At 55.5% G+C, this 25297-nt stretch overlaps 1 protein-coding gene across 1 annotated transcript; it reads left to right on the forward strand.

The window, feature by feature from the left end:
- POLA2 (DNA polymerase alpha 2, accessory subunit) lies at window positions 1–24394 on the forward strand. Its single transcript, XM_040970945.1, has 19 exons — window positions 1–84; window positions 137–271; window positions 5843–5967; window positions 6300–6397; window positions 6571–6628; window positions 10353–10459; window positions 13601–13794; window positions 14246–14334; window positions 15235–15390; window positions 15890–15952; window positions 16516–16558; window positions 18294–18418; window positions 19172–19210; window positions 20220–20293; window positions 22568–22676; window positions 22868–22974; window positions 23150–23209; window positions 23353–23479; window positions 24023–24394. Exons 2-19 carry the CDS (start codon window positions 193–195, stop codon window positions 24170–24172), a joined length of 1803 nt encoding a protein of 600 aa, XP_040826879.1. The 5' UTR covers window positions 1–84; window positions 137–192; the 3' UTR covers window positions 24173–24394.
- The last annotated feature ends 903 nt before the right edge of the window (window positions 24395–25297 follow it).

Below are 25297 nucleotides of genomic sequence, written 5' to 3' on the forward strand. Positions count from 1 at the left end.
TTTCTTTCTTGAGCGTGAAGGACTTCTCCGGGCTCCCACGCCGTCCCTGCAGAGAGCGTTCAGCGGCGACTCCCACATACTTCGGAGAAAAGACTTTCCGTGACTGAAGACCGTGGCCTTGAGGCCCGGGGCCGTAGTCCGGCTTCCTTTCGGGGTGTCCGCAGCAGCACCCCGCGGGGCCCCGGGCCCGCCATGGCGGCGTCGGCGCAGGTGCTCACCCAGGAGCTGCAGATCTTCGGCCTTGACTGGGAGGAGGCTGTGCCCGAGAGACGTGAGTCCGACCCCGGCCCCCGCGCCTGGAGGTGGGGGTCCCAAGTAACGACCCTGAGAAACACGGGGACTGTCGGGCAGGTGGAAGTGGCGGCGGGCATGCAGCTCTTTAAAATGTATTTAGTATTTCTTGCATTATTTAAATGTGTTTTTTTTAATTGGCCCCTCCCTCACCAATTCACACACCTTATCGGAGTTAGGGTGTACGGCAGGATTAATCCCTCACATAGAATTCTAGCCCTGAGGCCGGCGTTGGGGCACAGTGGGTCAAGCCGCTGCCAGGGACACATCCCCTAGGGGCACTGGTCCAGCTCCCTGACCTTGGCCTGGGCTCACCGCCTTACTAGAATGGGCACTGTGCACCTGCCGCAGCCATTCTTCATTAGTTTAAACAAACTGGAATGCAACCATGTTCATTTGTGATGTGAGTCCCTGGGCAGAGAACAGAGGACGAGCTTCTTCTGGCTCGTCCAGTTGGGTGCCCAGGCACTCGGGCCATCTTCCGCTGCTTCTCCCAGGCTGGTGTCGGGCGCTGGACCAGAAGTGGAGCAGTCGGTACATGCGCTGGCACCTGTATAGGAGTCTGTGGCCACAGGCCGTGGCTTTATCCACCACTCCACACTGCTGACCTCCCTTTTTAAAGTTATATGAAAAAGGCCTGGATAAGTGGCTAAAGTCCTCGCCTTGCATGTGGCAGGATCCCCTATGGGTGCTATTCATGTCCCAGCTAATCCACTCCCATCCAGCTCCCTGCTTGTGGCCTGGGAAAGCAGTCGAGGACGGCCCAAAGCCTTGGGACCCTGCACCTGCGTGGGAGACCTGGAGGAAGTTCCTGGCTGCTGATCAGCTCAGCTCCGACCGTTACAGCCACTTGGGAAGTGAACCAGCCAATGGAAGATTGTCCTGTTTCTCTTTTTCTTTGTAAATCTGCCTATTCTATAAACATAAATCAGTCTTAAAAAAATAAAAGATTTATTTTTATTGGAAAGTGAGACTTACAGAAGAGAAGTACTCACTGTATTCATGCTTTTGCTTCTGTCCATTTCAGTAAGCACTTTTTTTCTTTTTAAAGATTTATTTATTTTTATTTGAAAGTCGGATTTACAGAGAGAGATCATCCCTCTGCTGGTTCACTCCCCAAACAGCCGCAATGACTGGAGTTTCTTCTGGGTCTCCTGTGTGGGTACAGGGGTCCAAGCACTCAAGCTGTCCTCCGTGCTTCCCAGGCCACAAGCAGGGAGCTGGATGAGAAGTGGAGCCAGTACCTGGGTGGGATGCTAGTGCCACAGGTGGAAGATTGGTTTGCTGTGCCATCACACTGGCCCCACAGGAAGCATCTTTTTTTTTCAAGATTTATTTATTTTTATCTTTTTTTTTTTTTAATTTTAACAATCTTTACATGGTTAATTTGTGCATAAAGGGTCAAGGGCTACAGGAAAGTGGGTAAGACTATTATTTCCATATTGTTTCCTTCATATATCTGAGGTAGAGGGGGATATTGAGGGAGAAGCCCCACCCGGTTTCCCACCCACCCCAAGTCCCGCATGTGGGGCATGCTCCGAGATACTCGTTGAAGTGGTTTCAATAGGTCACCAGTTTTGAAATTGCTGCCAATCTTGCCTCTCCAAACACGATGAGGTTGTTGAAAAATCCATTAATTGACATTGTCCATCATAGCGTCTCTATTTGCCCGGTATTTTGTTGCCAACCTATAGCTGAGGTGGTTGATTAACTTGTTCCATCTTCTGTCCCTTCATGGTTAGGGTTCTGAGTCTGGCATTTCAATTGGGTAGATCACCAGAGAAACTTCGTCTGAGGTGTTCCCAGGCCAGATACTCATATGCACCAGCAAGCACAGGGCCCAGCACAGTCCATCACCCGGTCAGCTGGTAGTTGCAATTGCTGGGTTGGTTCTGTTTTCAGCCCCGCCTTCTACTGGAACCAATGGGTGTTGCAGTCCAGCCTGGTTCTGCACAGCACATACTTGGTCTTCACCTAAACCAGTGGGAGCTGCATCCTGATGAGAGCGGCCCACAATAACCCCTACCAGGCCAACCCCCTACCCTGATTTGCCAGTATGTTTGGCAGACCAGTCCAATCTGACCCACATCCCCCCTGGTTCTCGTACATGGCAAATGGCATTGAAGCTTGGATCCATCTACCCAGCTCAACAGTCAAGCCTTCACGGGTGTGGTTGAGTGCCTCTCTGTCTAGCTACCCCAGCCCCTGTCCTAGTTCTCGTGCCTTCCCGTGGCAGTGGTAACCCAAGAGGGGGGGAACCCACTATTTCCCTCCCAGGTCTCTCACTCCCGGATTATGCACTTTCCAGGTGGTTCTGCAGTTTAACTTGACAGGATTAGCCCCCAGTGCCAGTTTCTGCCAGCTGATGTTATGGCTATGCCCAAACAGCCCTCTCCCATTCTAATTGTAGGTTGCACCCATAGGAACAATCAACCCATCCTGGCTTTTCCCTGGTCTAGTCCACATGAGGTGCACAGGTGTTGTAGCCCTGCTTAGTCTGGTCTGCCCCCATCCCAGTTCATGCTCTCCAGTGGGAGTAGCTGTCCAGCAGGGGAACCTCCCCTTATTCTCCCGCTGGCTCTGTCCCCTCCCCTCCTGTTTCTCACGTGTGCTGGATGGGCACTGCAGTCACATCCGGCACAGTCAACCTCCTCCTGGCATTCTGTAGTGTGGACTGGTTTTTATCGCAACCAAACCTGGCTCGACCCTTACTCTGTTCTGGTGCTCGGATTTGCCAGTGATGATGTGAACCGATTAGCCTGGTCTGCCCCCAATCCATGCCTAATGTATGCCAGTGGGAAACTTCTTGTGGCCTGCTCTGGGCTGTTTCCATTCATGCTTCTTGCGCTTACCCATGGGGTCTGTGTCCTGCCAGAGGAGTTGCCCAGGCTCCTCCATCAGAACCTCTCCCAGTGCCGGATTTTGCGCATGCCAGTGGGTCCATGAGCCAGCCCTAGCCCAGTTCCTGACTAGCTTTCGACCCAAGCTGGTTCTTGTTGTTGGATATTTCAGCCCAGCCATGGCTCGTCCAGTCCATTCCCACATACGGCTCACACATGGTTCAGTAGGGGTTGCGACCTAGCATAATCCGTCCCACTTCTATCCTGGTCCTCCAGGAGCACCAGACAGTGCTGGGGTCTGGTCCAGCCTGGTGCGTCCAGTCCCAGTCCACACTTGTGCCAAGGGGGATTTCACTGTTACCTGATCAGAATGCAGCCCCCATTCCAGCCCACGTGCTCCTTGGCGGTAGCCTTAATCCAGTTAGTGTGTCTACTGGACAAGACCCATGCCAAAGCTTTAGCATGAACTGGTATTTGGTGGTCAGCATTGCTAAGTGGTAACACATTCTTTAAAGGAAGAGGAACTGTCATTGGGAAACTTTAGGATGTATTCTACTCGCAGAAACACATCGGGTTCAACGTGGAGCCACATAAGCAGCAATTCAAACCACCAAAATCCCAGGGCTCTCCTCCCGGGCGGCCAGCAGGCAAACCCTGGCACCAAATGGCGCCCTGGCCGCCCAAGCCTGGGTCACCATGTGCCCATGATGGCAGGCATATGGGATCCGGGCATGAGACGCCCTGTCCCGGGACCCACCCGCTGCCGAGAGGCGACGGGAGGTGTAAGCTCCCAGGCCCAAGGTCGCGCTCCACCCCAATCCCGTCCGCCGCCCAATGAGAGCGGCAGGTGGGCCTGCCTAGCCAGGCTCCAGAGACCTCCCCCCTCGGTAGGTGTACTCACCCCGAAGGAAGCAGCCCTGGAACCCCGGCAGGCCCAAGCCCGGTTCACCATGTGCCCATGATGGCGGGCGTATGGGATCCGGGCATGAGACGCCCTGTCCCGGGACCCACCCCAAGATTTATTTATTTTTATTGCAAAGTCAGATGTATACAGAGAATAGGAGAGACAGAGAGAAATATCTTCCATCTGATGGTTCATTTTCTGTCCAATGGTTCACTCCCTAAGTAGCCACGATGGCCTGAGCTGAGCCAGGAGCCTCTTCCAGGTCTCCCACACAGGTACAGGGTTCCCAAAGCTTTGGGCCATCCTCAGCTGCTTTCCCAGACAACAAACGGAGCTGGTTGGAAGTGGAGCTGCCAGGATTAGAACCGATGCCTGTATGGGATCCTGGCAGGTTCTAGGCGAGCCTTTAGTCGCTGGGCCACAGCTCCAGGCCCCGCGAAACAGGAAACATCTTGTTGGCCATGGGTTCAGGAGGCCACAGTGGCCTTTACCTTTCCCAAACCAGCGATGAAGTGGCTGGCAGTGTCCATCGTTTCCTCTTGGCTCCCAGGCCATCACCCCTGGGTTGTTCTCAGCTTTGTCACCCTTCTCTCCTTGGCACCTACACCCACATCTTCTCGGGGAGCTCCCGGGCTCAGGTCTGGGGTAGTGTCACCTCTCTAGGTTTCTCCCTCGGCCATCTCACCTGGACTAAGGGTTTTCGTGTTAGGTGTGTTTGCCAGCTGTCCCTAAGCTTACATCTCAGCCCACACCGCTTGCCTAACCATGGGCAGGTGTGTCTAGCTACCTGCTTGATAACATCTGCAGCCGGAAGTCTGTGGGACATGTTGGCCTCTTTGTGCAGAAAGCTCCAGCTCCGAGGGGTGGTTCTCGTCCCCTCCCCCTTAGGGATACATGGGCAGAAAATGCAAGCACTGGGCTCAGCCACCTTACGTCGGTCAGCTCATCCCTCTGGCCTGACCACCAGGACATGTTCTAGCCCCTCACCCCACCCTGATTCAGGCTGGCATCAGCTGGCATCAGCTCTGATGGCTCTGAGTTGCCCAGCAGCAACCAGGGTGACCGTGGCAAGTGGGAGCCATGGTGTCGTGGTATGTTCCCGTCGTGGTGAGTGAGCGGCTCTCAGGCCTGGTACCCGAGATGCTCCGTCCCCCGTCGGAGTCACTGGTTTGATCCCCATGGTGCCGGCTCCCGCAGGGGAGATCTGCAGTGCATTCCTGGCTGAGAAGGGAACCAGCAGATGAAAACTCCCTCTCTGTCCCCATCTCAGCCTTTCAAATGAGTAACAAAAAGAAAAACAAATCACCTAGCTGTGAGCTGGTTTGCAACTTGCTCAGAGTACTAGCAAGGCTAGTGACAGTGATGGACAGTCTGTCCTCCCTTGCCACGTTCATCTCTTCACCTTCCTCGGTCACTGCCCCCTGCCGCGTGGCCCGGCTGGTCCTCCTGTGCCCTCAGCATCCCGGCTCTGCTGCCCTCTGCCTGAAGGCTGCCCCCCAAGGGGTGTCTGGCTCACTCCTCCACCGCCTGCAGGTATGCACCCCGCACTCACCTCCGCACTCACCTCCGCACACAGCTCCCCAACCCCCCTTGTGGCTTCGCTTTTCTGCATTGCATTTAACTGTCATTGCCTGCTTTGGTTAGTGTTTCCACTGTATTCCTGTATTGTCCCCAGCATCTACGTCAGGGTCTGACACCAGTAGGTGATGATTACATAGTGACAGGATTAGAATGTTCTAGTCCATTTGCAAGGTCAAAGCTGTGAGGAGTGACCTCTGTTCCTTCGGTCCGGGTGTCGTTCCTGCAGTGGCGGAGCTTTGCGTCCTGTACGGACAGGCTGAGGAGGACATGGTGAGCGAGCTCGTCGCCTTCTGCACCAGCACGCATAAGATGAACATCACCTCGGAGACCCTCGGGGCCTTCGAGCACGAGGTAAGGCCCGAACGGAGGCCAGCTCAAAGCGTGGTGGGCCCTGGACCAGAGGGCCGTGCTGGGCACTTGTCCTGGCAAGGCGTCCCAGTGTGAACCTGGGCAGATAACCTCGTTCCCCGAGCCTCGGCCTCCTCTCTCGGGTGTGTCGGTCACAGCTTTCTTGGTTGTCGTAAGAACTGAATGGAAGCTGGTGTGAAGCACCTAGAGCTTGCCGACGGGTGGAAGGGGACTTTCATATCTGTATGCTCAGTGCTTCGTGCTACCTCGGGCTGTGGGGAAGGCCTCTCCTAGCCGCGACGCTGTGGATGTAAATTCGCTGTTTTATTCCTCAGTTTCTGAGCAAAAGGTTGTCCAAAGCCAGAGCCCGGCAGGGGCCCCCCAGGGACAGCGAGCACGCAGGGGCCAGGGACATCGTGTCCATCCAGGAGCTGTATCCTTTTCTGCCGAACCGCTTTGCAGCAGGTCACATACTGGCTTCTGTAATCCGTCTGCAGTCGCACCGTGTTTTGAAAACAGTAAAATGGCCCAGTATCCAGATTCTTCCTGAATTGGCCCTTGCCTCGGCGGAAGTTTACTGTTGTTTTCCTTAACCAGCGTCCTTAGAATTGAGGTGGAGGAGGAAGAGGAGAGCCTGCTGAACGCGTACACCACGCCCTCCAAGGTGAGTGTGCGGTGCTTGTTTTAAAGAGGTCCTTTAAAGAGGTCCGAGGCAGCTTCCTGTCGGGGCGCGTGCCTGGTGCCTCACAGGGGGCAGTCCTGTGACCTTGCGCTTGTCGCACTAACAGTCGCTGGCTGCTTGTTGTTTATTATTGAAGATACAGTGAGCTCCCTCCGGCTGCTTTACTCTCCAGGTGAAGCCTGCAGCTGCCAGGGGCTGGAGCCAGGAGCCAGAACTCAGTCCAGGGGTCCCGGGTGGGTGGCAGGATGCGATTATGTGAGCTGTTCCACCCACCTCCCCCCACCCCCCAGCCCGCCCAGCCTTGTGACTGGAGGGCCAGCACCAGGTCTAACCAGGGACTCCCTGTGGAGCGCGCATGTCCTAACCGCCTGCCCTTATTTACTTATTTATTTATTTTAAGATTGATTTATTTTCATTGCAAAAAGTCAGATATACAGAGAGGAGGAGAGATAGAGAGGAAGAGATCTTCCGTCCAATGATTCATTCTCCAAGCGGCCGCAACGTCCAGTGCTGCGTCGATCTGAAGCCAGGAGCCAGGAACTCCCTCCAGGTCTCCCACATGGGTGCAGGGTCCCAAGGCTGTGGCCATCCTCGACTGTTTCCCCAGGCCACAGGCAGGGAGCTGTAGGGGAAGTGGAGCAGCTGGGATTAGAACCAGCGCCCATATGGGATGCCAGCACTTTCAAGGCGAGGACTTTAACCGTTAGGCCACCGTGCCGGGCCTAACCGCCTTTTTCTCATGGCCGCCTGGCTTTGTATTCAGTGGAAATGCTGCAGTTAACTAATGGGATGCTGTATTGTGGTCTCCCATGGGAGAAGTCGCAGTGTAGGATGCTGGGCAGCCTCAGCCCTGGGTCCAGTGCCTGAGGCAGCTGTCGGGGAGCTGGATCAGAAGTGGGCGGCTAGGACACAAACTGGTGCCCCTGTGGGATTCCAACGCTCACAGGGGGAGGATTAGCCAATTGAGCAGTTGTGCCAACCCCAAGAAAATGATTTTGTAAGAAAGTACTGCAGCTGTCTGCCTGGAGGGCAGGACAGCCACATGTGTCCTGTGGAGTCACTGGCAAAGCAAGTGCAGGTAATGTGGGAATGAGGTTCTCCCTCAGGGCTTGGGCCATCGCCTGGTTCTCGCTGCAGACTGTCCTCTGGAACCCACAGCCTGGTGAAGGACACCTGCTGGCCCCCCGCCCCACCGCTCAGGACGGGCATCCCGCCAGCGTCCTTCAGTTCTGGTTTTCTGTCACACCTTGTAGCTCACTTTAGCTACTAGTGTTAAACCCCCTTCCAGGACTTGGTCCGCTCTCACCTCTGCCACTGCCAGGGCCTCAGCCCCGCACTCGCACCGCGTGCCCGGCCTCTTTCCATCCCACCCACCTCTCTCTGCTTGTGCGAGGCGCTCTGTGAGCTGGCCGACCTCCTCCGACTTCCTCTCCCTGCTGTCCCCTCACTGCCTCTCTGCTCCCGCCATGCTGGTCCCTGCTTTTTGTTTTTTAAGTTTTATTTACAGAGGAGAGAGGGACATAAGTCTATTTTGATGTTAAAAAGTTTTTGAAATCCATGCATTGTTTTTCCACAGCACACCATTTAGCACGAACCTGTGTCTTGTTTGTTTTTGTCTTCCTCCCGTGAGAGGGACGCTGCTGGAGGAAGGAGGCTGGACGTGGCTCGCCTCTCTTGACCCGCACAAGGCCCAGGGTGGTCGGCAGACGGGTCTTCTGGCAACTGACCGCTGCCTGGCCCTGAGCAGACATGCCAGGAACACAGGACCCAGCACAGCATTGGTCTGATCGGCGGCTCCACAGATCCGGAATCCTCCGTCTGTGTCCAGGTTGATCAGTATATGCGTGGTTGCAGATCAGTTTGCTTGTAAAGTAGATAGCCTTCTGACTGAGTGAAATAACAAATGCTGCCATGGGAATATCTGGGATGGAGACCGAGTTGGGAATCCGACTTTGTGACCGAGGAATCCAGAGTTGAATGGAAGTGTTGAGCTGTGAGGAATGTGTGTAAAGCTCAGAGACGCAGGATGTGTGGACTGGAGGCGCGTGGGGGGAGTCACACCATCGTGGATAGGCCTGGCGTTTGCTGGACTGAACATTCACCTTCCCTAGAGACGGGGCTGTGGCCTGACTGCCTGGCCCGGGCAGCTCTGCAGTGCGGCTGGGGAGCGTGCAGGGGCTGCCCCCACGGGGGTCCTTGCAGGTGCGGTGGACAGCTGTTGTTTAGCTCTGTACTCTGCTGTCTTAGCATAACAGACGCGATGCCCTTCGTGGTTCACAATGGCTGGGCCCGCAGCTAGTGGAACCTGTACGAGTCCCGAGCTTGTGAGCATGCTCCCAGGAGTGGGCCTGGAGGAGATGGGATCTCAAAGACAGAATCACCAGGGTCAGACCCTCCTGCACGCATGTCTTGCCACAGTGTCTTTTGCCTAAACTCTCCCTAATACACAGCGGCACTGTAGGGAACTATAGTCCATCATAGATCAGAAGAATTGTTGGAAAAAAACTTGGAAAGACTGTCATGGCATAGCGGGTAAAGCCACTGCCTGTGACAACATCCCATGTGGGTGCTGATTTGTGTCCCAGCATCTCTACTTGGATCCAGCTCCCTGCTAAGGGTTAGCCTAGGACAAGTAGCAAAGGACGGCCCAAAGCTTTGGGCCCCTGCACCCACATGGGTGACCCGGAAGAGGGGCCCGGCTCCTGGCTTTGGATCAGCTCAGCTCTGGCTGTTGTGATCACTTGGGGAGTGAAGCAGCAGATGGGAGATGTTTGAGTTGAATCTGTCTCTCCTCCCTTCTCTCTGTAAATCTGCCTTTTCAATAAAAAGAAATAGATCTTTTAAAAAGTGAACAGGTGCATAAGAAATTTTCCCCCAACTTCCATCCCACTGCTTCTCAAATGAATGAATGAATGAATTTTAAATCCATCTGACCTAACTTCCCCAGTACAAATTCTTAAAGAGGGAGCTGTAGTTTGTGCTGCAGCTGTGTGGTTCTGTTCTCTGAGTCTGCGCTGATCACCAGGGGGCAGCATGGAGCGCCGACTGGGCAGCCAGGAGCGCTGGGCTGGGAGAGCTTCCTGGCTGCCCTCTGGCCCGGGAGGTCCATGTTTCTTGTGTTACATTCAGTTATCCCGGAGGGGACAGCAGGTCCCTCTGGACTGTGAGTTTCATCCTTCATTCCAAACTTTGGATTCTTGATGATGAGCCAGCCAAAAAAAAAAAAAAAAAAAACCCAAGCCTAAGAGTGCCCCTCAGTGAGGTGTTGGCTCGCTGCTCTCCCAAGCATGAACTCAGCCCTCGCATCTGCCTGGAGCCAGCCGCTGCTTTAATTTTGAAAACGTGTGGTGGATTTTGCCAAAACGAGCCTGGACGTGGTCCTGTCCGGTCTCAGGAGAAGTGTGGATTGCGTAACTCCAGGCTGTCGTGCAGTGGAGAGCAGGGAGGGCAGGCCGGTACCGGCTGCCCACCTGGCTGTGCTTCTTGGAACACTTGTGCTTTTTCGTAGTTGCCTTCAGAATGGGGTGTGATGGTTAATGCTGTGGCGTAGCTGCAGCTTGTCCTCGCAGTTCTGCTTGGAAGGAGGGAGCCCGTGGGGAGAGCCGACCTTCTCGTCGGGTACCATCTGCCCTTGTCAGGGCCCGCACCCTTCTTCCGTGACCTGGATCTCAAGTGACTGCCCTTGCGGTTTCTCTCTCGCTTCTAGGGCTCTCAGAAGCGAGCTATCACAACCCCGGAAACGCCCCTGACCAAGAGGACCCTGGCTACTCGGAGCCCCCATCAGCTCCTCTCCCCATCCAGCTTCTCGCCAAGGTACGGCTGGTGACTCACCCGGCTGCCCAGCGCAGCCCCTCCCCAGAGTAACTGATTAACTGCACGGCCAGCAGAGCCGGTGGCCCTGCCTCCTGGGCCGGCTTTTCCTTTGTGGAAAATTACTGTTTCTCACGGCAATTAAGGAAACTCACTTTCCACCCACTTTCCTAGATCAGGAGCCGATAGCGGCGGCTGAGTACAACCTGTCTGTCCAGAAGTCCTCGGCTTGGACTCTGGCCAGGGACACCCGCAGGCTTCACCTGCTCCTGCCAGGTGGTGTTTTGCTGGGTTTTCTTTTTTCTTTGTTTTCAATCAAAAATATTTATTTTTCAAAAGAGAAACCACATTTCTTTGTTCATAATGTTGTGTATCCTGTTTCTTACTCCTTGCTCAGATTACAACTAGTCCCTGATTCTTCACTGCCTGGGTTTATCCCCGCCCCCGCCCCAGAGATCAGGATGGTTCCTGGAAGTCCACAGAGGGCATGTCTGATGTGGGAAAGTCAAGTGTGGTGTGGAAAGAAGGGTGTCCCTGACAGCACTGCCCATGGTGGAGGGCAGAGGGCACCCCAACAGCACTGCCCACGGGGGAGGACACAGGGTGCCCATGACAGCACTGCCCATGGTGGAGGGCAGAGGGCGCCCATGACAGCACTGCCCATGGTGGAGGGCAGAGGGCGCCCATGACAGCATTGCCCACGGGGGAGGGCAGAGGGCGCCCATGACAGCATTGCCCACGGGGGAGGGCAGAGGGCACCCCAACAGCACTGCCCATGGGGGAGGACACAGGGCACCCCAACAGCACTGCCCACAGGGGAGGACACAGGGCACCCATGACAGCACTGCCGATGGTGGAGGACAGAGGGCGCCCATGACACCCCGCCCATGGTGGAGGACAGAGGGCACCCTGTCAGCGCTGCCCAAGGGAGGGGAGCAGAGGGCGCCCATGACAGCACTGCCCACGGGGGAGAGACTCTGGAGCCCTCACTATCAGGAGTTACCACCTTTTCTAGACTAACCAAAACCTCAGATTTTCCCAACTCTAGCCCCCCCCATTTTTTTTAGATTTTTTTTTTTATTGGAAAGTCAGATATACAGAGAGGAGGAGAGACAGAGAAGATCTTCCGTCCAATGGTTCACCCCTCAAGTGACCGCAATGACTAGAGCTGAGTCAATCCAAAGCCAGGAGCCTCCTCCAGGTCTCCCACACAGGTGCAGGGTCCCAAGGCTTTGGGCCGTCCTCAACTGCCTTCCCAGGCCACAGTAGGGAGCTGGAATGGAAGCGGGACTGCCAGGACTGGCGCCCATATGGCACCCTAGAGTATGCAAGGCCACTTTAGCCACTTGGCTATTGTGCCAGGCCCACTTTATTTATTTTAAATTTACTTATTTGAAAGGCAGAGTAATAGAGTGACAAGTCTTTCATCTGGTTGATGCCCCAATGGCTGCAGCAGCTGGGGCTGGGCCAGGCACTTCATCCGGGTCTCCTGATGGGTGGCCAGAACACAAGCACTTGGGCCGTCGTCTGCTGCCTCCCAGGGCATGCCTGAGCAGGAAGCTGGAATGGAAGTGGAGTGGCCAGGACGCAAATCCAGGGGCTCCGGCACGGATGGCTCAGCCATGCTTTACGCCCACCCCAGCTCTTTCACTTTAGATCAGCGGGGACACAGGCCCTTCAGTCATCTGAGACAGGTGCCCATTGGGTTACAGAGGGTGATTAGGCTGCAATCCAGACTGCAGGGAGTTCACAAGCAGCTTCGCCGTCTAATCTACTTACAAAGGCATCTGTCTTTGAACTTGGTGTGTAGGGATGGCTCTCAGATGGGCCTTTGCCTTCATAGGAGTTAAGTTTTCAGAGCACACATGGCTTTGATGCCTGCGGGCCTGCTTATATGTGAGCGCGTCTCATCGCGTCTGTGTGGGCCTGCAGTCATGAGTGCCCGACAGCTTCACAGAGCAGAGCACAGAGGTGGGTGACATGCCACCTCGTCATGTTTATGACCCCTCGTAATGCTGGCATCAGAAGCAGGCCTGCGATTCATGGAAGTAACTGCTGAGCCTGCTGGCAGAGGCGGGCTTGCCCAGCTCATCTTTGAGAGCCTACCTTCAGACCTGAGGGCTGCGAGTGGGCCTTAACTAAAGCCGATTTTTTTTTAAAGATTTATTTTTGTTATTTTTTTATTGGAAAGGTGGATATACAGAGAGGAGAGACAGAGAGGAAGATCTTCTGTCCGATGATTCACTCCCTAAGTGAGCGCAACAGCCGATGCTATGCCGATCCGAAGCCAGGAGACTTCCGGGTCTCCCACGCAGGTGCAGGGTCCCAAAGCTTTGGGCTGTCCTCGACTGCTTTCCTGGGCCACAGGCAGGGAGCTGGATGGGAAGCGGGGCTGCCGGATAGAACCGGCGCCCATATGGGATCCTGGGCGTGCAAGGCGAGGACCTTAACCACTTGCGCCACTGCGCCGGGCCCAACTAAAGCCGATTTTAAACAGAACTCTCACGTTATGTCCACAACCACAGAATCTAGGAGATTCTGTGTCATCCAGGCAGCTGGGCAACATCACGTGTGCCTGGAGATGGAATCTACTGATCAGCTAAAGGAGACGGGAGAGCTGGCTGCGGAGCCCCGCAGAACCGAGTGCTCAGTGTTCGCCAGCCGCTGGCTGCTGTTTGCTCACCTCTTCTCCGCCTCCCGGCTCAGGGAAAATAATTCAGTTTCTTTTACTACTGATGTTTCACCTTGGGAGTTTTCCTTTTGCCCAGCAACATTTGGCCTAGTTCCAGACTCACAGGAGCTTGTAATACATGCAAAATGTTGATAAGAAAAGAATAGCCTATGTAGCGCTTGCTTTTTCACCAGTTCGGTTTGGGTTTTGTTCTGTTCCCAGAGAACTACCTTTTAAGTATGTTTCTTTGCACTTTCCTAAACGGGTCTGCTTTTCCTCCTCGGCCCCTCCTCACTCCTGGCATTCCTGACATTCCTAAAAGGTCTGACCATGTCCAGTCTATCAGGTGGATTAGATTTATAGCCTAGGAGGCCAACTTTGCCCCCATCTCTGTTTCCAAAAAGTGGCCTCATTCTATTCCCGTCTCCCTCTAGATGAGTGTAGTAATGCTGATCCGTTTTGCTTCCAATTAGCGCCACACCCTCTCAGAAATACAGCTCACGGAACAACCAGGGGGAAGTGGTCGCCTCCTTTGGCTCCGTCCAGGGCGTGTCTTGGTCTGGAAAAGGAGGTGCCGGAAACATGAGCCTGAAGGTCCTTGGGTACCCCGAGCCTCTCACCGGGAGCTACAAGTCCATGTTCCAGAAGCTCCCCGACATTCGAGAAGGTAGAGTAAGGGGCTCATCTGGGGCCGCCAGCAGAGCAACTTCCCAGCTGCCTTTGAATAGGATCGGTGGGTGTCCTGTCCGTGGGGGGACAGTACAGGAGGCAGTCCTCTCCCAAGTCACATCCCGGTGACAAAAGCCTGAGCAATACAGCAACTTACAGACCTTCCCAGCGTCCTAGGGGTGCCCTCCGCAGCTTGACTTGAACTTCCAGAAGCCACAGTGACACCCAAATGACTGGGAGCCCAGGAGCAGGGAGAAGGACTGCTACTGGCTTCCGGGGTCAGGCCGCACAGTGTCCTGAGCCAAGCAGGAGGCCACGTTCAGCATGCAGGCTGGGGGCAGGGGTTAGAGCAGCCTGGTAGCTCTGGTGCCCTTCCCACACCTCTGACAGCCAGGCACCGTTTCCTCTTCCGGAGCCATGCTAATGCTGTGTCACCTCCGGGGTTGCAGTTTTGACCTGCAAGATTGAAGAGCTCGGCAGTGAACTCAAGGAACACTACAAGATTGAGGCCTTTACTCCTCTCCTCGTCCCGGCACAAGTAAGAGAGGTTTTCGCAAGGGGTTTTCATTTGTTTGTTCTTTAAGATTTATTTTTTTATTTATTTGAAAGAACTATAGAGTGAGAGGTCTTCCATCCTCTGGTTAACTGCCCAGGTGGCTACCACAGCCAGAGCTGAGCCAGACCAAAGCCAGGAGCTACATCCCCATCTCCCACGTGGTGCAGGGTGCAGGGGCCCAAACCCTTAGGCCATCTACCGCTGCACTCCCAGGCACACTGGCAGGGAGCAGCCAGGACATGAATTGCCACCCATGGAGGATGGCAGTATTGTGGGTGGTGGTTTTATCTGTTACGCCATCATTTCATAATGTTCTATAAGATTCTTAAGGTTCATGTATCACAAATTTACGTCTAGAAAAGGATGACAGGTTGGGGAAGATACGTAAAACCACGTTCTATCCAGGAGTTTGGGGAGGAAGTCGAGAAGAGACAGAGCTGCAGTTACATGAGAAGGATTCGACTTCCTCTCTGCTCCCCAGTGTGGGAGAGGACGGAGAAGTAATAGAAATTACAGCTCACATAGGAAGAGTGTCCTGTCTGAGGCAGTGAGCTGCAATGGGGAGGACATGGCTCTGGAACCAAGCTCCTGGCTTCCAACCCAGACGTCACCCTCCGACCTCGACTTGGCCAGCTCGCTGCGGCTTGTCCTCTTCTGGGCAGCAGGGACAGTAGCACCCTCTCCATGGCTAAGTGAGGCAAAGACGAGCGTGCACCCGTCAGCTTTCAGGACAGGGTCAGTGGCTGCTGAGCTCTACCCGTCCAAGGACATGGGGGGCTGCCGGGGAATGGGGCAAGCCCCCTTGCTGGAGATGCTCACGCCGAGCGGGGTGGGAGTCTGCTATCCCACGGACTCATTCAAGTGTCACAAACTCAATGCCAGGAGCCTGTCACTCTGCTGGGACAGATCGGCTGTGACAGCAATGGGAAGCTAAACAGCAAGTCCGTGATTCTGGAGGGAGACCGAGAACATTCCTCCGGCGCTCAAATCCCTGTGGATTTATCAGAGTTGAAAGAATATTCTCTGTTTCCTGGACAGGTGAGATGGGAGGTGCTCACCCGGCTGCGGCTGCTGGGCAGTGTCTCTGCTGTGGCGAGGCGCGTCTGTGCAGCTGGGCATGCTGGGCCGTCTGCTCTGCCTGAGTGAGGTGTGGCTGCCTGTGCCCAGGAGCTGGCACTCTATAGGATTCCACGTTTCTATGTGTGCTCTGCCCCTGACTTTGAGATCTAGCTGCCCAGCTCTGCCCCAGCGCATATGTGGCTGTGGGCCAGTTTAGATGTTTGATCTAAGACATGCTGTCTTCATAAAGAGGATAATGACTCTTGCTTCACAGGGCTTTCGCGAAAATTAGATCATCCGTGGACAGCATAATTAGTATTACTAATACAGCACTTTCGCTTGTTTTCTAGAAAAGTACTCTTAAGTTTAGCAAGTGAGAATAGCTGGACAATTGTTTTAGTTGCATCAGAGTCTTTTATCCCTGACCTGTCATCTATGTCTCCTGTTTAGCAATCCTGCTTTGCTTCTCATCTTGCAGGTTGTGGTTATGGAAGGAACCAACACCACTGGCAGGAAGCTTGTTGCCACCAAGCTGTACGAGGTATGCAGACTCCCGCCCCGGGCTGGTTCTAGGCAGGCTCGGTGTGTGCAGTCCTTGTAAGAGTCCGCATGCTGGTCAGTCAGTCCTCTGTGGAGCGGGAGCTGCATCAGCAGGGTAGCACACTGTCCCTGTGGAGGACTGGGAAGTCCGTGCTGGAGGCCTCCCTAGACATATGTGTCTCAGGGAGTCAGTTCAGCCATGCCTGTGCAAAGAAGCCACGCAGAGCTGGTGAATGACCGACTCTGACCCAATTCCTATAAAACTTCCTTGAGAAGAATGGGCCGTGGCCACATTTGGTCCCCGGGCCTCAGTTTACCTATTTCTGCTACAGACCACAGATCTCCAGATGTTCATAAAATGTCTGGAGCCGCTCTGAGCAGTAGGGAGACGTAGCAGGTCCCCTTGGTGCTGCAGGCCCTGAGCTCAGGAGCAGGGTGGGGGCCTGTTCCTCCCTCCCCGCTACCCGCTGTCTGCAGCCGTGCTTACCTCTCAGGCCTACCCGTTCCCTGACCCAGGTAGTGGCTCGTGCAAGACCTCAGTGGAGCTTTCTTCCTGTTTTTAAGGGTGTGCCACTTCCGTTCTACCAGCCCTCAGAAGAGGATGGAGGTAAGTCTTGGTTTAAAATTCACCTTGCCAACTGCAGGACTGCACCTCTTCAGGCCCCAAGAAAGCTGCAGGAGCTTGTGGAGAATGATAGGCGGCTGGGTCACAGGTCAAGGTCACAGGCCTGGGCCATGGCTGATGGGGACTTGGAGGTCACCTGGAAAGGGAAGAGGATGTTGGTGGGAAATGATTGTGTCAAAATAAACACAGTTGTTCAGTTGACAGATACACTGACATTGGTTTCTGAATTTAGATGACCGTCCCCTGGTCGCCTAACGTCAGGATGGCACTCAATGAAACATACTTAGCTGGTCCTCTGTCACTGTGGCTTTTCTAAAACTGTGACGTTATCCTAAAAGCTAGAATTTTATCAAAAAAGAATTTCTAATGTTACTTGGTAACTGATCTTAATGAAGAAAAATAGACATTTTTACAAACTTTGCCACAAAATATTTCCAAGCATTTTTAAGCTTTATGTATTTATTTTATTTGGAAAGCATATTTACAGAGAGGAGAGACAGAGAGATCTTCCATCTGCTGGTTGATGTCACCAGTGCCTGCAGCAGCCAGAGTGAGCCCATCCAAAGCCAGGAGCCAGGAGCTTTAGATAGATAGATAGATATAAATTTTAATTTTTTAAATAATGATTATATGGTAGATCAGAGTGGGAAGGATTGAGGTTTAGGGAAAATTGGGTGAACTCATTGCTTCCAAATTTGCCAATTCTTATTGTTCCTGGGGGAAGCGGGAGATAGAAAGGGGGAAACCACTCATGACTTCCCACACGTCCCAGTCCCCAGGGATGAGGAACCGCCACCTCATATCCACCCGGAGTCTCAATGTGCTGGACATATTCCGAGAGTTCTGTCCAAGTGGCTTGGATAGTTCTGAAATGCCGCAGATTTCACCAATCCAAGGGTGGTGTCTCCCTCCCGATGTCCATTGGCTCCATTCACCGAGATTTTTTGCTGTGATGTAGCAGCTAAAGCCCTCGCCTCGCACACAACAGGATCCCATATGGGCGCCGGTTCTAATCCTGGCAGCCCCGCTTCCCATCCAGCTCCCTGCTTGTGGCCTGGGAAAGCAGTTGAGGACGGCCTAAAGCCAGGAACTTCTTTAGGTCTCCCACACAGGTGCAGAGTCCCAAGGCTTTGGGCCGTCCTTGACTGCTTTCCCAGACCAGTGGCTTCAGTTTTAAGTAACTGATATCCCAACATGTTCAAATGGAAACTTCCAGAAATAAATAATCCGTATTTGATTGCACCATTTTGACTAGTGTGGTGAAGTCTAGTACCATTGCTTCTCGTCCTGTCCTTTGTGTAGTGTGTCCATGCTGTGTGCACTACCTATGCGTTAGTTCCTTAGCAGGAAACTGGACCAGAAGCAGAGGAACTGGGACTCAAACCAGGCACTCACATGTGGGCTGCAGACATCCCAGCAACAACTTACCCAGGGTGCCTAATGCCCTTTTTCCTCTCCCCTCCTCTCCTCCGCTCCCCTCTCCTCCTTCTCTCCTCTCCCCTACTCCCCACCCCTACCCTTCTCTCCTCTTCTGCTCTTACTCTCTTCTCTCCTTCCCTTCTGAGAGCTCCCCTTCACTCATTTCTGCCCAAACACCCACACTGACCAGGGCTGTCAGGAGCCAGATCCCTCACTTGGGTGTTACGGACACAGTCACAACCTCTCCTGTCACCACTGCTCCCTCCCCCACGACGTCCTGAAATGCTTTGTGTGTCAGATTTTGAACAGAGCATGGTGCTGGCTGCCTGTGGGCCGTACACCACGTCTGACAGCATCACGTATGAGCCCCTCCTCGATCTGATCAGCGTCATCAACCGGGACCGGCCAGATGTGTGCATACTGGTGAGAGGCCCTGGGCAGCCCACGGGGAAGCCTGGGGAGCCAGCCTTAGAAAGGGGGCTTCTTGAAGGTTAAGTCTGTAGGAGGCACATCAGTCAGTCTGTTTGAAAGGCTTAATTACAGAGAGAGAGGTCTTCCATGTGCTGATTCACTTCCCAAATGGCCACAACAGCTGGGGCTGCACCAGACTGAATCCAGGAGCCAAGAGCTCCTTCCGGGTCTCCCACATGGGAACAGAGGCCCAAGCACTTAGACCATTTTCCTCTTTCCCTGGTGCGTTAGCAGGGAGCTGGATGAGAAGTAGAACCACCAGGACTCAGCTCGGTGCCCATGTGTGTTGCCAGTATTATTTCAGGAAGTAAATTAACTTGCTGTGCCACATGTCATCCCCCTAAACTAAGGTTAGAGTATTACTTTTGTAAAAGTAGTCATTTTTCATTGGTAGATTTAGAAAGTGAAAAAAAAAGAGAAAGTGAGAAAAAAAAAAAGCCCAATGTTATGGGGGTTGGATGGCTGAGAGCCAGTGGAACAAGCCGTGCTCCTGGGGCTACCCTCCATCGAGGACTCTGATGCTCTGCCCGTGAGATTGGCTGACCCCTGCCCTCCTCCATTTACTAGCTGTCCCCGAGTTCTTCAAGCAGTGTGGGGAGATGAGTGGGCCCTGGGTGGGGACCTGCCAGAAGAGAATGTCCAGAGGGTTTGCAGCCACCTGCGGTCCTGACAGCTGCCTTGCGTCTTTGTTCCCCTCTGTCACAGTTGGGTCCGTTCCTGGATGCCAAGCATGAACAGGTGGAGGTGAGTACAGGCCGGGCGCAGGGGAGGGCTGGATACTTGTAGCCATTCTAACTCAGAATTTCACGGTTTTTTATTTTTGTTGTCTTTTCTTAAGATTTATTTTTATTGGCAAGTCTGATCTACAAAGAGAAAGATCTTCATCTGTTGGCTCATTCCCCAAGTGGGCACAACAGCCAGAGCTGAACCAATCTGAGGCCAGGAGCCAGGAACTTCCTCTGGGTATCCCACACACTGGCACCCAAGCGCTTGAGCCATCTTCCTGCCTGCCTTCCCAGGTGCAGACAGCGAGATTTGAAGTGGAGCAGCTGGGACTTGAACCAACACTTGTGTGGGAGGCCAGCACTGCAGGCTGAGGGCTAACATGCACAGCACTACACTGCTCCCATGCTCCCATTTTTACCTTTTTTTTTTTTTTTTCAAGATGTGTGGGTTTAGAGCAATGGCTCAGTAGCTAAATCCTCACTTTGCATGCACCAGGATCCCATGTGGGTGCCAGTTCGTATCCTGGCTGCTCCACTTCCCATCCAGCTCCCTGCGTGTGGCCTGGGAAAGCATTCAAGGGTGGTCCAAGTCTTTAGGACCCTGTACCCGCGTGGGAGGCCCGGAAAAGCTCCTGGCTTCAGATCGGCTCAGTTCCGGCCATTGTAGCCACTTGGGGAGTAAACCAGCAGATGGAAGATCTATCTTTCCTTCTGTCTGTAAATCTGACTTTCCAATAAAAATAAATGAATATTTAAAAAAAAAAAAGATCTTGTATTTAACGGCTCTTTTCTCAAAATTCCTGGAACGGCTCTATATCCAGGACCTTCTTCCTGGCTCTTGAACCTTCCACAAAAGGACCAGGGCCCTGAGCCCCTCTGCAGGCTGTGCTGGAGAGAAGTGGCTCAGCTCCGGCTCAGTTCTCGCTCTAGAGCTCCACTTTTCCACACCTGCCAGCCCGTGGGCTCCTTGCCCGGCCTCCGGCGTCTGACAGTCAGGCGCTTGACCCGTCTCCTCTCCTTTCTTGCAGAACTGTCTCCTGACAAGTCCGTTTGAAGATGTCTTCAAACAGTGTCTCCGTACAATCATCGAAGGAACGAGAAGGTCAGAGTTCAAAAGACAGGCCAGCACCTAGCTCTTCCCAGGGTCCCCATAAAGTAGAAGCTGAAACCTCAGAAGTGCTGGTTGCGCTGCCTCTGATCTTTCATGGATCACATGGGACCCTTGAACTTGCAGTGCGCAGGCAAAGGGAGGAGGCATCTTTGTGAGGCGCAAAGATAAACACACTTGAAAGGAAGGGACCGTGTGGCTCTGCGCCTCCTGCTGCACGCGGCTTCCTTCTCCCGACCCCTTTCCTGTAAACTGCGACCCATGGGAACCTGCTCCTTCCGGGAGCTTCTGAGGTGTGCTAGGATGACTTACACAGAAGTGTCTTGGGTTGGGGTGACCCCAATCCTTCCTCTGACTCACTGCTTCCCTGTGTTCTGTGGGGCGCTGCCAGGGACCAGCGTGGGAGGTGGGGGGAGGGACAGCCTACTGCCAGTGGGCGGGGAGCTCTCATAGCCGGACAGTGAGAGGCCAGGGCAGCAGCGAGAGCCCCACCAGGAAGAAGGTAACGCTAAAAGTACAAAGTTCAGGAAGCGGACATGCTCACTTCCTGTGCCTTTTCCCCAGTGCAGGCGTCCAGGCATTTGAAAGGAGTTGGTGTAGGTGACAGATCCCTTCCGGGTTTGGTTGCTGGGAGCTGAGCTGACAACAGTCGGCTGAGGTCCGGCCTTCACAGGCCAGTCTGGGACAGAGCTGGTTTTGTTGTTTCTTAGATGTGTTTGAAAAGCAGAGTCAGGAGACTGAGGCAGCCACAGAGAGATTACCGCACCCTCCGCTTTGCTCCCCAAATGGCCAGAACGGGTAGGACCATGCCAGGCCCGAGCCAGGAGTCCAGAGCTTCTTCCAGGTCTCCATGTGGGTACAGGGGCAGTGCATTTGGCTCCGCCCCTCCCTCCCTGCCCATCCCCATTCCCTCCCCCTCTTCCTGCTGGTGAGGGTGGCACAACTGCCTGCCCTCAGTTTCCCCAGCTTGCCACGACCTGGGTCAGTCTCATCGAAGCGGAGTGCTTAGAGAGCCTTGGAAGAGAGCCCTGAGAGGTGCAGACTGTGCCTACTCGGGGCTGGCGGGGACAGTAGCTGCCCCTGGCGCTGGCTGGTGCCCAGCGTGGGGGTGAGTTCTGGTTTGAGTTCCTTGCCTCCGGTGGTTTTGACAGTGATACAAACAAGGAACAGATTCGGCTTTGTTCCCTGGGGCGAGGGCCGGCGCCACCAGGCACTTTCCGCCGGGCCAGTATGTCCCGGGGCGGGGCAAGCCGCCCCACCTCCCAGACACCATCGATAACTTGGCCGTCAGGTGGGGAGCTTCCCAGCCAGGCTCTGGACTGGGCAGAGCTCAGCGGAGCCCCACCGTCTGAGGGAGCGGCCAGGGACCCTCCCACATGACGTGCGTGGTTGTGCAATGCTGAGCGTAGTTGGAATTTTCTTTTTGATCCCTTCACTTATAGCCAGTTTGTCATGGGCGGGAGGAGGACAGGTCTTTCTCCCTTTACTGCGGCTCTTAAACCTGCAGGGAGCCAACAACTGTCCCTCCCCAGCTGCGCCTCCGTCTTTCACATCCGTCACAGGCTTGCGCCCCTGGGCCTCGCAGCCTGGAGTGTCCAGGCCACCCACCAGGCTCTAGCGCCCAGATGGTGGGAAGGGCCACTCACTAGTCACAGTATGCCCCTCCGGGCCCCAGGATTCAGAGCTGGCCTGCAGAGCACCCCAGCTCTCCAGTGCCCACTGTGGTTCATCCCACAAGCAGGGGTGACACGTATGAGGGTGGCAGCCGTCAGCAGCCACTTACCACACGGGAAGACACCTGTGCCTGGCACTGCATTAGCTACCACGGTGCATTTTGGGTGTGCCCAGATTATAATGAGCCCGCCATGTGGTTTGAGACAGAGCTGCCAGCCTCCCTGCCCTAGAGGTGCCCGTCTTCAAGGGCCCACGGTGGCTCAGCCCAGAGTTTCTGCTGTGAAGGTGGCCTCGGGATCTGCGGGGCACAGGGGCGTCTCTGGGGAGGGCCCGCCCTGAGGCCAGGTTCTTCAGGCCCGTCTGACTTTCTGTATCTCGGTTTCCTCTTATGCCCCCAAGCAGTTGTCTCCCTGCCCTGTGCCCTATGGGGCGTCACCTGGCTGAGAGGTGACTGGGTGGTCAGGGCCTCTCCAGATGGAGGTGAGCGGGCAGGTGGAAGGCATGTCCCCTGGGGGCATCTCCGCACACTCCCACTGGGGTCCGGTGCCCAGTCCTACTCCTCCATCCGCTCACCTCCTCCTCCCTCCCGTGCAGCTCTGGCTCCCACCTCGTCTTTGTGCCATCACTCCGGGACGTGCACCATGAGCCCGTGTACCCACAACCGCCCTTCAGCTACTCGGAGCTGTCTCAGGAGGACAAAAAGGTACTGGCCGGCACGGCTCAGGGCCGCCAGCTTGGGCAGAGAGGCCCTGTGTGTGCTAGCAGGCCAAGGCGATCTTGCTGTGTGTGGGTTTGGTTCCTGTGGCCCTTGGGGACCACCGGCCCAACACACACCCTCCCAGGGAGAACGTTTCTGGCTGGGTGTGCAGGCATCTGTTCCCACCTCTCCCACAGCGCGTGCAGTTCGTGTCGGAGCCCTGCAGCCTCTCCGTCAACGGCGTGATCTTCGGCTTGACGTCCACCGACCTGCTGTTCCACATGGGGGCTGAGGAGATCAGTAGGTGAGGAGGGGGTCCACTCCCTGCGGTGCAGCCCCAGCAGGGCAGGGGTCCCTGAACTCTCCGAGGCTTTCTGTGTGCTGTGGGTCAGCCGTGTGGGTCCATGTCACTCAGAGACACCCCAGGGGCTGGAAACGAGAGTCTGTCCCCACCTCTCTGCCTCGCCTTCCCTCCCCAGTTCTTCCGGAACTTCAGACAGATTCAGCCGGATCCTCAAGCACATCCTGACCCAGCGGAGGTGAGCCTGCCTGCCCGGGAGAAGAGGACCTGGGGCCCCAGCATCGTGAGGGATGCAGTGGGCAGCAGCAGGGCATGGCGCCCTGGGGCACACAGCGACAGCTCAGTCACCGCCCACTCCTCACCTCTTTCTCTCTCCTGCAGCTACTACCCACTCTACCCTCCCCAGGAGGACACGGCCATCGACTATGAGAACTTCTACACCTACGCTCAGCTGCCCGTCACCCCAGATGTCTTCATTGTCCCCTCAGAGCTGAGGTACTTCGTGAAGGTGGGTTTCGGCTTATGCTCCCTAGAAGCGCCGGAGCCACCCCAGCACAGGCCTGCTACTCAGCCAGCGGCCCCGCGCGCCGGCACTGGGGCCTCATTGCGGGACAGAGGGAGGTTAGGATTAAATGGCAAATCTGCTAGGAACCACTACTGAAGACAGGCGTCCCGGTGGTCCCTGGCCGGTGGCCGTGTTAAGGCCCCGCGGTCCCAGGCAGGCCCTCACGGCTGTCATAGCGCCGTGTCAGGTGACTGGGTCCTGTGTCTGCCCACCTCGGCTTGGGCCCCGACTGGGAACCCGCCCACACTGGTGCCCCTCTTCCCAGACCAGAACCAGGCCACCCACCGGCTCAGTGGTTCCCATGTGGGAAAACAATGGACAAAGAGCACGCATTGTCCCACGCTGGGGGCTAGCTGTCACCCTGCCCGCCCACCTCCTTAAGGGAGCTGTGGTTTGTAGCAGTAGGTTCCCAAGTGGTGCCATCCCGGGGATCCCAGCATTGAGCGACTCTGCCACCTGACCCACCGCCTTGCCTTCCCTTCCCAGGACGTCCTCGGCTGCGTGTGTGTGAACCCCGGGCGCCTCACCAAGGGCCAAGTGGGAGGTACCTACGGCCGCCTCTACCTCAGGAGGCCGCCAGTGGATGGCGAGGGCAGGCGGGGCCCTTGTGCCGCTGCCCAGGTGGTCAGGATCTGAGACCCCAGCTATTTCCTTTGCCCCTGGCACGGCCCACACAGGTGCCCGTCAGATTGAACTTTTCCTCCAGAAGCAGCTCTGGCTTTGAAGTGGACATGCGATGTCCAGAAGTGGACGGCTGTGGCGTGGCCGAAACAGTCCAGAAGGTTCTGTGATCGTCTGTGTGAATCAGCCACCCGCATAGCTGGAGCATGAATAACAGGGAATTCTGGGTGATTCTGAGTTCAGCCTGCTCTGCGTTTCCTGATAGCTGACAAGGAATGTGGCCCGCCTGACCTGTGTCCAGAGAGGGCAGGGTGCCGCTCACACGGGGCTCTGGGCAGCCCCTCAGCCCCACCCTCTGAGGCGCCCAGGCTGCAGAGGAGCTCCTGGCCACCAGCCCAGCCCCCGCGCTGCACGGGCCCCTCACAGCACACTGCACTCCCAGAGCTTGGCTCGCAGCTGCCCCGGTCTTGCCCAGAGCCCAGAGCATTCAGACAGGGACAGGCTTTCTGGGTGCCCCAGGCCGGCGTGGCTCAGAGCAGAACCCTGCTGCAGGACAGGACCCGTGAGCCGTCAGCAAGCACCAGCACTGGACTTTGACTCAGGTCAGCAGCCTGTGGGCTGGCTGGTTGCTTCCCTTCAAGGACCTACCTGCTCCTGGGCTCTGTCAGTTATCCACGTACCATCTCCACCTCTGAGGGACTGCTCCTGCCCCGCAGCCGGATTAGGTCACCCCAGTTTGGGAACATCATTTCATGATTGCACTTCTACCAAGCCCCTTGGCAGCAGGAAAGCCACCCCATGCCTTGGCAGCACCACGCCTAGGAAGGCAAACCCCCAGGCCTCAGCCAGGATGGGGGTCCCCTGACCCCCGCCATGGCCTGCAGCCCTGAGCAGTCACACGGCACACTGGGAGCTCAGCACCCAGCTCCTGGTGCTTCTGACGCCTGCTGGCTCCTGTTAGCGTCTTGGTCCCCGCTTGGCAAGCCCCAGAGGCCAGGGAAGGCCTGGTTGCCTGGTTACGAGGCATGGCACTTGGTAGTCCTGTGGGAGGGCTCAGGCGGGCAGCATAGATTGAAGCGGAAGTCAGGATGCAAACTCCATGGGGCAGGCAGGTCTGGCAGGCGCCTCTCCCCCGGCCAC

The sequence above is a fragment of the Ochotona curzoniae genome, unplaced genomic scaffold, assembly GCF_017591425.1.
Source record: "Ochotona curzoniae isolate NIBS_2020 unplaced genomic scaffold, NIBS_Ocur_1.0 scaffold_4937, whole genome shotgun sequence".
NCBI lineage: Eukaryota > Metazoa > Chordata > Mammalia > Lagomorpha > Ochotonidae > Ochotona > Ochotona curzoniae.